The 11618-nt window shown below is 39.6% G+C and overlaps 1 protein-coding gene across 4 annotated transcripts in view; it reads left to right on the top strand.

The window, feature by feature from the left end:
* Positions 1–203: 203 nt before the first annotated feature.
* DMXL2 (Dmx like 2) overlaps positions 204–11618 on the top strand; it is a 50326-nt gene continuing 38911 nt past the window's right edge. For all 4 annotated transcript variants that reach the window (XM_064157628.1, XM_064157626.1, XM_064157627.1 and 1 more), the window contains exons 1-4: positions 204–369; positions 8928–9053; positions 10706–10777; positions 11305–11383. In XM_064157628.1, the coding sequence (XP_064013698.1) occupies positions 283–369; positions 8928–9053; positions 10706–10777; positions 11305–11383 (364 nt within the window). In that variant the 5' untranslated portion in view covers positions 204–282. The remainder of the gene's footprint in view (positions 370–8927; positions 9054–10705; positions 10778–11304; positions 11384–11618) is intronic.

Below are 11618 nucleotides of genomic sequence, written 5' to 3'. Positions count from 1 at the left end.
CCGCGCGCCCTTTAACGGTCCCCCCGCAGGGCGCGCGCGGAGGCGCTGCCCGCGCACGCGGCGCGGCTGACTCGGCGCTGCCCGGCGCGCGCCTGCCCTCCCTCCCTCCCGCCGGCCCCCGGCGCGCGCTGGCTGGCGGGAGCGAGCGGGGCCTCGGCGCCGCGGAGCGGCCGGGAGCGCGCAGCCATCCGGGTCCCCAGCTCTCGTCGCCGGCGGAGGCGGCGGCAGCGGCGCTGCCGTCCCTAGGAGAGCGGCGCGGCGGGGGCGGGGGGAAGAGACGCCATGCACCTCCACCAGGTGCTCACCGGCGCCGTCAACCCCGGGGACAATTGCTACTCGGTGGGCAGCGTTGAGGACATCCCCTTTACGGTAATGGTGGCGGTGCGAGAGAAGAGACGGCCGGGGTGGGGGAAGGGGAGGGCGTTTTGTAGGCCTGAGGAGAGCGGTGGGAGGGGCTGGAGGGGATTAACCTGTCGTGGGGAGAGGGGGTGGCACAGATCGGGTGGCCTGTGGGCTGATGGGTCGGGGTGGTCAAGGCAGCGATTATGAGCAAGGGCCTGGGGCGGCTGAGAAGCAGCATGTTCATGGGTGGGGTGCGGTGGGAGCGCGGCGCCGCGGCACTCGGGTACCAAGGGTCGTGGGAAGACCGGCGTGACCCCGCCGCGGCGCCGTATCAGACACCCTCCAGGAGGGCTCTGGCTGCTCTCTTTTCCCGGAGCACAGCTGCAGATCGAGGCTGGTCTCAGTGGTCATACGTGTTCCTTCTGGCGAGTGCTCGCTGGATCCTCTGCATTGGAGCAGGCAGCCAGGGAAGCCCCCAGACTGTGCATCCCCAGATTCTGCTGTGTGCCTTTTTTTTTAATCCTGGGAGGTGTATGTGAGTGTGTGGTCTTCCTGCAAAGAGCAAATAGGCTGTTGCACTTTCGATGAGCGTTTGGCATCAATTGCTTTGGTCAATAATACACGATTTTGTTACATACACATCTTAAACTGGAAAAGAAAGAGACACACTAAGTAAATTTCAGGAGTTAGTAATTTATATAACAAGTTACTATTTATTTTTGTCTATTCTAATGTCAATTCCCACTCTTTTGGCTTATGATAATACTCTGATTTCAAGTGATCAGCTTCTGCAGTGTTTCTGTCAAACTAAATTTAATATAAAGCTTGCTTTAGATCATCACAGATGTCAAATTTCAGTAATGAATGCTTGAAAGGCTTAAGAAAGAAAAGGTGCCATGTGTGTCTTTATTTTCTGTGTTCTGCTGCTATGCAGCTAGACTGCTATTAAAGGGACCTCTCTTTTGATATTTACATAAGAATACACATATTCATATTCTAATGTGTTCCTTTTCACTGTGACAATTTAAAATGTTGATCAGCTGGTATTATGAAAGATAATTTTGTGTTAAATCCCCTAATAGCTTTGAAGACATAAAAAATTAGTAATATATTATGGTTTGCACAAGAATTTTCCAAGGACAAAAGTAATGTTTTATAAAAACACATAGAGTCAATTGTTAGCACGTTAATGATGCAACTGCAGGTAACAGACCTCACTGTCTTCTCTGGCTACTGCATCCAATTTTTTATAATATAGTACAAAGGATCTAAGGGGATAATTATGTTTTAATAAATATATCTTCTGGTCTTCCACAGCTGCAACTTTTCTCTTTTTCTCCTTTCTCTGTATTTGTTATCTCCTGCTGATCTAGGCCTTGATTCTACAGTAAATTGTACAGTTACAAACATTTGCTTGCAAACAGTTCAGGATCTTATGTCCAGATTCTTGTAAAATTACTCTCCTGTGTTACTCTCAGTAGCATCATAATTTATCATCCACTGTGGGTGCCCCTTTCCTTAGTGCCTAACCTTAAGTTCTGTTGGTCAGCATCAGTAACACTGTATTGACCTCCCAAATCATTAAATAGATCCTGAAGCAGGATTTGCAGTTCAAGCAAGAGATCATCTGTTTTGGTAACAGAGCCTGACTCTGTAGACATGCTCTTAAGACATCTCAGTCTCTAGAACACAGGAGAGCAGTAGAAGGCAAGAGGTTAAGGGAGGTCTGTCTACACAGTATGTGCTGTATGTACTAAATGAATCCATATGAAGTGGAGCTGTGACAGAGGAGCTATTGTTTGTGTGCATATGTGTGTGTTTGCTTTGATTGATGCTGGGGTATTCATTTAAAATGTGTGAGAACTGGTTCAAAAGTGCTACAACTGATTCATCAAGGGTCTTGAAAACACAGCATTTTTGTCTGCAGAAATGAATCACTAATGTTTGAATTATTCCACTTAATAGTAGAATAATGTATATATGTATTTACTAGTTAATAATTCCCTTTTCTTCTTCTGAGGAGAAATGTCCTCTTAAAATGAACTTGCTTTAGAGGTCTAATTCCAACAAGAGAAGGAGCACATTTGCTTCTGACCTGATTATGGACAATGCAATTCTCAGTTTCTTCTTCATCCTTTCCTTTCTCTGTGGTTTGCTCTTGGCTTGTTTACATGACTGCTTGCTGGGGACAAAGGTAAGCTTTTAATTTCCAAGTCAGTGTAGCTAAAGCTAAGACAATAACATGTTCTGTCTCCACTTTTTAAAAGATATGATGAAAGTCATCGAGTTACCCTAAGAATAAGAAAGGGAAATAACTTTTTAAAAGATATGATGAAAGTCATCGAGTTACCCTAAGAATAAGAAAGGGAAATAACTTTGCCAATGATTTTTTATTTATCTGCTAAGAAACAAGTATTAGTGACTCCATAAAGCAAAGTAAATGCAAAGAATAGACAGTTGCTGTAGGTTGGCTACAAAGTTTGTGTCAGTCCTTTATCTAAATGCATATAGTGTTCTTTTCTCCCCTGTGCTCCCACATCTGCCTGCAGCAGGCCTGACATCTGTCTAGCATCTGCCAGATCAAGGATGAAGCACAGAGCTGTCCAGCTAACATACTGGCTTGTGTATGTTATGGCTGTATTGTGCTCAGTCTCCTAGAGTGATGATAAACAGGAAAATTTCGTTTGAAGGATGGTATGATGCAAAACAGCTTTATAATGCATTTTTTCACCAGGTAGTCTCTTCACCCTCCCTTTTATTGATCTCCAAAAAGGACAGTGCATAAGAAAAGGGTTTAAGTACTAAATGACACATTCTGGGTTTGTCATTTCTGGTAATAATTACCTGCACTATTCAACTTGCTATTGCTTCCTGTTCTCATTTCAGCAAATACTGTCAACTAATTGTATTGGTCTGGTTTAAGCTTCCCAGAGGCCCAAAGCCTAACAGACCAATAACATATATAGGATGCCTCCCCATCTCTCCCCTTTGGAAAATAAAAGAATTAGGTATAGAGACTGAAAAGAGGTAAAACACCCGAAGAATAGCCTTGTTCCCAATTGGAACACTTTAACAATAAGTAAAAGGTATTTAAGGTAAGGGGAGTTACAAAAAAGGTATAGGGAAATATATACAAAACCCAATGAATGGAAATGGATGGAGGTAGATTCAGGAGGTGGTTGGTCCACCACGTGGTTGGCTGGCCACCTGGCAAAGCAGGAGCAGTAGGAACAGGGATGCTGTTGTCAAGGGAAGCAGGGCTGAGAGCTAGAAACAGGAAGTTCCTCTGTTTTTTTAGGGGATCCAGACAGAAATTGGGAGTGGGCTAACCACTGCACCTAGGGTCAGGTTCAGACCACCCCCATGAGGGGTTAACCCTTTACACCATGTTTCAGACATGAGCTTACTGAAGGTCACAGTTGAGCTTTATGCAGAAGGGCCACAGAGCTCACACCCTGTCTAGACAGAAGGGTTGCTATTTGAGCTTCATAGTCTTACTGGCAGCTAATAAGTTTGTAAAGGTAGTAAACTGCATTTTTCAAAACACTGTTGATTTCAGTTAGCTTTTGTTGTTAAGCAGCTCTTTTACCTTGAGTCAATTTCAGTCACTGACCCTAACTTTGAGTGTGATGTATGTTACCAACCTTTCTGTGGAGTAAGGTGGTGTCAAATAAAGAAGACAGACTGTTCAGATTCTGTTTGTATGACTTCTGCCCTTTGTCCAGTCTCAGGGTTGAGGATTTTTTCCCCCTGAAACTGAACAGAATGTAGCTGTATCTAAGGTCAGTCTAGGTTTGAACAAAAAAGCAACCAAACAAAAAACAAAACCAAAGAACTCTATGATTTTATCAACTACTTAAAGACTAGATTGTATAAGAATAAAAATGCCACGCTCTAGCTAATGTCCCACAAACAAAAGGCAATTAATATTTACATCTTGTAAAAGGCTGTCCTGGTTTAAACTTGGATAACTGGTGCAGTGCTGCATTTTGGATTTAGTGTGAGAATGTCTTAGTTGTTGCTAAGTAGCACTTACTGTAAGTCAAGGATTTTTCAGTTTCTCATGGCTCTGCCAGTGAGCAGGTGCATAAGAAATTGGGAGGGAGCATGACCAGGGCAGCATACCTCAACTATCCAAGGGAGTATTCCATACTGTAGGACATCATTATTACTAATGTACTTGTTCTTATTATATTTTATTTTAGTTCAACTACTCTTATGTCAACACATCAGTTTTACACTGAGGCTGTGTGGTGCTTAGTTGCTGGATGGGGTTAAACCACACCAGAGGTAGCACTAAATGCTCAAAATGTGAAACTCTAAACATGATTACTGAAAAAGTCAGAATATCTGACTTTAGGGGTATATGCACACAAGAACTTTTCTGGTAGGAGAGGAAAAAATCATTTTTGAAAAGGACAAGCTTCTTGGCAGCTTCCAAGCCAGTACTGACACTTGGGCTGGAACTGTGCGCAATCAACTGCAGAAGCTGTTGCTGATGGAAGTCTCCCACATCCACATAGACATTTTTACTTTAGTAGAAAATCTTCATCTACACCATTATATTCAGAAGGCACTGCAAGTGAGAATAGGTTTTCTCTGCTGTGGAGGGTTCTCCTCTACTTCACCCCTCTTGAAAAATTACTTATTAAAAGCCTTATTTGCAAATTGCTCTGAGTGATTTATTCCTGCTTATCTACTTACATATATCTACATGTTCTCCACTGTAAACTGGATTATAGATGCTTAACATCTGAATTTCTACTATGTTCTTTCTTCTCTGAAGCTGTGTGTGTAAGCGTATTGTAAAGTATTCAATCATTAACTTGTCCCAAATGTCACTTGGGGAAAGCCTGTTCTACAGGCCACAGGCCAGTAATGGCTTGGGTGGGTTTCTGTTGGTTATTTTGCGTTCAATGTGTGTCATTCTACTAGTACTCAGCTGGGGTGGAGGAGAAGTGTAAATGGTGTGTCCATTGAGGAGAGTTTGGAAGCGTTTCAGAGTTCAAGTGTCTTAATTGCTAATAGGCAGGCTTTAAGTCATATTTTAATACATAGTTTAATTAATTTCTGTAATTTTGGATGTTTATGAGGTATTAATATCACTGTGGGCTCATTCTGTGTCTTCCACATTATTTACTATCTTGCAATGCCTCAGCAGTCCACACTGGAGCCTGAGGACTTTGCATCTGTTTTGGTTATGCTGAATTTGTATAGTTGCAGGCTATAGAAAGAGAAAAAATCATTCCTTATACAGAGAAAACTATGATGGAAAAACAAGATGAGAATGTGAAGGACTAATTGTTTACCTGTCTGTCAGTTTCAGTGTTCAACATTAAGCTTAGAGAACCAAACCTGAAAACAGGGGCAGCTGAAAAAGAGAGATGCACATGTTGCTTCTCTAATATCTGAAAACAGAGGGTGTAGCATAAAGTCTTACCATAGGACACAACGTCCTACTTATGTCTGGTGCTCCTGCATTCAATTAGAGCTTTGTCATTGTTCATTTCAGTGGTCCTAGATCTTGACAGAACAGACACTGGCAAACTACAGCCTATTAGTTGCTTATGGATCCTGCAAGTCATCCTTGCATTCTGGCAGCTCTGCAACTCCATTTAATTTTCTCTTTGAAGTTATCAGTGAGATTAGAAATGGAGGTTGGCAAATACTCCACGTGGGTGGTTTTACTGCATTTGTTTCATTTAGTGACTACTTGTAATTGTTTCTCTAAGACTTCTGTGTTGCTCTCATCCATTACAGTATCTCAGCATCTTATTTTCCATCTTTCCTTTTTGTATGGCTTACCAATTTTCTATTCCTTTTATCAGACCATGGAGATTGTTAGTCTGTGGCCACTACTACTTGGGCAGGAGAGGCGGCATGAATGATCTTCCTGAAGATGATGTCAGCTGAATCTTTAAAAAGGAATTATTGATATTGATGGAATTTTAGCATTTAGGCATATAATGTGAAATGTGGAAGTGTCTTTAGGTACAGAAAAGAATACCGATTTTTCCTGTTTAGAGAAGTTTGGAGACTATAAATGTGAAATAGCAAACACTTGTTTTAAAATGAGGGGACACTTTTTCTTAAAGGTGGCATTATAATAAATTTAAGATTTAAGGTAAATATACTTTAATTTACTTTCAAGAAATGAGAGACATTCTCAGAATAAATATCTACACAGAAAATGACCCAAGAACTGAGACATCGCTTGCTGGTAGAACCTAAAGCTAAAGGCTGGGAACCTCTTCCAGCTGAGGTCTTTAATTCGCTAGATTGTCTCTTGGCATAGGACACTTAGGTATGCTGAGTCACTTGTTGGTGCAGTGAAAACACTGGCAAAGAGTAGGAGGGATATGAGTGACAGTAATAATGTTTCACTTAGAAAGGGGATCTCTATATTTTGAAGATTCTTTGAGGAAACCAAATTTTTTACTGTAAAGCACTTACTTAACTTTGTAAAAATATGCTAAATAGTGTAATTAGCCAGGAGGATACTGCTTTACTGCTATAATAAGAGATGTGGATAGGAGACGAGATAAAAGAAAACATTTTAAGAGAAAGACAATAAATTACTTAGCCTCACAGAGTCAACAGACATACTCAAGTATAAATCATGTCTTTTAGTAGGTTTGCATTAGTAGTTGTGAGACAAACTGTTGAAAAGGTGTCTTTCTATTTTTTGCTGTTTTAACTGCTTACCATTTAAAAAAAAACAACTGCTTGTGAGCATTAGAATTAAGAATTAGTTATTGAAATGAGAACTTTCTTTTATTTCCCCACCCACTTACGGGCATCCATATCCTGGTCTCTCATCTTCCTTCCTGCTTGTGAGCAGTTGCTGTCCTGTCCAGCATTCCACACTACTGGTGGAGTTTGGTTTGCAACATTCCATTATAAAGAATAGGAAAACAACAACAAAAAAAGGCTTACTTTATGTTCGGTGACAGAACTTATCTCAGCCTTGTTTTTTTCTTACTTCCTGCAAACAATTCCATTCCATTTTAATAATAACTTATTGCCTTCCAGAACGGGTCTAATAATTGCACAGCATAGTTATTAAAGAGCTAGGATATTTTGTTAACAACCATTTAGCAGTTAGAGTTTTCCCCTGCTTACATTGTGAATAATCAGTATCAGTTCCTCAGAGCTTTGCAGAGCAGTGTCAGGCTTGAGGACGACCTTACGCAACCAGTGTCTTGTACACTGTTTTCATTTTTGTGTATACAGTTGTATTGTGTGTTAACTTCTGAGGCCTGAATTTCTATTTTGATGTTTGCATTTCTATTTCGTTTTGTTTGTTTTAGCAGTAAATCGAGCCTTTTTCTTCAGACTTTCCACTTGTTACTCAAGTGGAAAGACATAGGTCATGAGACCCAAATTGTCCCCTTTATTTCCAGTGCTTGTCTTTTGCCATTATCTTAGTGTGCCACTCAATGGGCATTGATCTTGTAAAGCTACAGAAATCCTCACAAATTCTCATATACATGTTAAAAATAACGTAGACAGCCTTTAAACTGATTGACCTCAAAGGAGAGGGTGAGGACTCAGTAATTTGGAACTTAGTGTGAAAGAAGCAAGGGACAAAATAAAATGCCAAAGTAATTTTGTACTGTCTGAAATTGACTGTTGAGTACTTGCACTCTGCTTAGTTCAGCTGTTGTAAAATGTCTGCCTACTATCTTGGAATCAGTGGGAAACTTATTTTAAGGAAAGAGGTTTCTAGCTGTACCTGCTTACTTTTAAAAGACTGATTGACAGTTTGATGCTAGGGAGAGATTTCAGTGCCTGAATGTGTGAGCTCAGTGGAACAGATCATCTGAAGTGATTAAACTTTTCAGTATATCCTGTCACATTAGGACAGGTATGTGAAAGGTTGGCAAACATATGTATTTGTCCAATAAAAAGTGCTGCAAGCTATCATTGTTCTCTATTTTGTTCATAAATTATTTAGTGTTGTGTGTATCGCACAAGATACAATATATCCAAGAAAAATCTTTGTTGTTTTGCAGTCTTACAGTAATGTGCACTTCTTCGACCTCAGCAAAGCCCAGAAATTGGATTCTTATAGAAGTCTCTTAAAAATTTCTTTTTTCTCTAAAGAGCAGAGCTGCATAACACATATATTTGAGCAAGTTCACTAAATGCACCCAAATAGTAAACTCCTGGCTGCCTTGCTATAAAAGGCAACAAGAATTGGAGGGAAGAAAAAAAGCCCAAACAAGTAAAGTCTACAAAAACTGCACAAAACAAACAAAAGTGCAAGTAAACAGAGCTTGAATTCTAGAGTAAGTCTGGGAGTTGTTTGATTGTGTTGCTTTGAGTTTTGTTTTGTTCAGGTTTTTTACTGTTTCCATTTACTGTGAATGAAGCTCTGGGGAGAGGTAAAGTCTACTTTGTTTTCACTTGTTGCTTATCCTGCTGGTGCTACCGAATTGGTGAGGAATAAAACCACTATGTGCCAACATCTTGTTTCAGTGGAGATTTTCACAGGTCTCTCAAAAATCTAAGTCATCTAGTATGTGCTCAGTCAGGTTTTTGAAATAAATTTCTAATTGTATTTCTTTAAAAAAATATTTCAGGCATATGGCTCTGGTTGTGACATTGTTATTCTGGCAAATGACTTTGAATGTGTGCAAATTATTCCTGGTGCTAAACATGGAAACATCCAGGTCAGTTGTGTGGAGTGCTCCCAACAACAAGGCAGGGTAAGGATCTTAATATATGTAATAGATTCTTTTTTCAATCGAATACTCTAAATGAGAGAATTAACAGCATAACAGGTTAATAGTATCAATGAGTTAATTGTGTGGAAAAGATCTGATTTTACGCATCTGTAACTGTCTGAGTAACATCTCTTAGAGAATTGTTTCAATTTTATAGTATTTTTTTAATTATCTAGTGAGGTGGGCGCGGGTAGAGGAAGCAGGAGGCATCTTGTAATGATGTTTTTCATGCCTTTCCAGGACCTGCAATAACAGGTCTTACAAAATGTGGAAATAACTACTAATTACAGTATAGTATAAGAAATTGAATGGTACTAAAATTATTGTTACTGCCTTCATTATTGTATACTTCCACCTAACTAAAGAAGACATGGATAACTAATTCATATATACATATGTGCATGTGTGTTTGTGTGTCCTGTAAATCAGTGAATTAGAGATACTGTTGGGTTTTTTTTTTTAGAAAAGCTTAGGCATGTGTTTGGAAGTGCTACAGAATGAGCCATCATCACTGCATGGCCTCTTCACTGGCTGTGTGGTTTAATTATTGCTCAATAAACAATGCTAAAGAGACAGTTTAGATTGCTGAGATAAAAATACTTTGAGTTGTGGTAGCTCACTAAGCAAACTGTTTGTCAGTTATCACTGCTTACCAGTACAAGCCAGGTGAAAACTGGTAGCAGTATTGAGAAAGCCCCAATCAAGATTCTGGCAGATTTAGCTAGCAAGGCCCCTGCACTGCAGCAGTGCATTGCCAGTAGGACTGGAAGAGAGATTCCAGCTGCATAGGTGGCCCATGCAAGATCACCATGAACTCCTGAGTGGTTCTGCAGTCAGGACTCTGCACTCAGTCTATTTTTCTTTTGAAACTGGTGTTGCAACCTTCCCCCCACTCCCCTCCTCTCAAAGAGGAAATAAGATTTTGTAATAGGTGTGAAACTTTTACATTTCTGTACTCGGGAAACTGGATCCTCACTGGGAAGAAATTGAATGTTTTTTCTTTTAAAAATACTTCAAGGAAGAAAAAGGAATTGCAAAGATAGTCAAAAGTACTCATAAGCATGTGAGTATTAGGAATGTGACCAGATAATTCCTAATGATAACCGTTATGTTTATGGAGATTTCTGTGAAATAGATGAGAGAAAGGAAATGAGAGGTTGAGTGGTATTAGTATTTTTGTTTTTCCATTTATGATTTATCTCTCTTCAATGTATTTAACAGTTCAGTTAACTCTTCAGTTAGTGATACAAAATGGAATTGGGGAACACACAGATACTCAGACACTAATAATTAATTCATTAGCTGTGAACTGGAACAGGAACAGAAGTAGTAAAGGCATCATCTTTCACCTGTGCATTAACAGTAGTTACCCTAGAAGAATATAGTACACCCGATTGACAGTGTTTATGTCACTAAACGAAACATCTTCCCTCTTTATAGCTAAAATTGTAAAGCTTGTTCAGAAGGATGTATTTCTTGAGAAAGTACACCCAGAATACAACTAGTCACAGTTGCATTACAGTCACCTTTCTTGAACATCACATAGAAGCACTAGAAATTCTTTGGCTATTTTGATATAGCAAGGGAGGGTTAGAGTTATAACCTTACATTTCGAGTCTTCTTTTTTTTTCCAGATTGCAGCATCATATGGAAATGCTGTTTGTATTTTTGAACCACTTGGTATAAATTCTCATAAAAGAAATTGTGTAAGTATGTTTTTCAATACTGTAATTCTCTTTAGCTTCTTAGATGAGGAAAAAGCCTGTTGCCAGTTATTATATTACACTGGCACACAACAGGCTAACGGATGCACCATCTACCATCATAATAGCTTTGAATGGATTCACTTCATGAATCAAAGCGGAGACTGCGTTCCTGCTAAGTTCATAACAGCATATGTTCTTGAATCTCATGCTAGAGTGACACAGTGACAAGCTGGTGGTTTTTTTGAAACTTGAAGAGATCATCAGATCTATGATAGAGAAAGATGACTTAGACCTGTATATATGTACCCAGGATTGTTTAAGCAACATAGCCACAGATGAGCACTCAAGCACTGAATATGTTCTCAGGCAGGTTTCACAATCTTTGTTGCATCTATACTGCCATCCCTGAATGGTCCTGACTGTTTTTGCAGCAGGTTTAATAACAAGTTCATATAGAAAGAAATACTGGTATATTTATATTTTACTGTTGGAGTGAGAATTAATCCTTTACTGTTCTTAAATCACAGCAATTAAAGTGTCAGTGGCTTAAAACTGGGCAGTTCTTCCTCAGTTCTATGACTTACAACCTTGCTTGGGATCCTCAAGGTAATGTGAAGTTTGAAGTATTTGTTCAACATTTATAGTCAAGAGAATTTGAACACAAATTATTTTCATTATAAAAAAGTGACAGCATAAATATGGATAATTTAGATAATCTGTTCTTGGGAATTGTCATGTAAAACCTGGGGCTATGGTTAGCATTTGCCAAGTGTTTGAGTCTCTTATGCAAGATCTTAGTTTGGAAATCACAGTGTTAAGTTGCTGACTTAAATTACAATTA

The sequence above is a fragment of the Pogoniulus pusillus genome, chromosome 17 (genome assembly GCF_015220805.1).
Source record: "Pogoniulus pusillus isolate bPogPus1 chromosome 17, bPogPus1.pri, whole genome shotgun sequence".
In the NCBI taxonomy this organism is placed as follows: domain Eukaryota; kingdom Metazoa; phylum Chordata; class Aves; order Piciformes; family Lybiidae; genus Pogoniulus; species Pogoniulus pusillus.
This window is presented reverse-complemented; position numbering and strand designations above follow the sequence as displayed.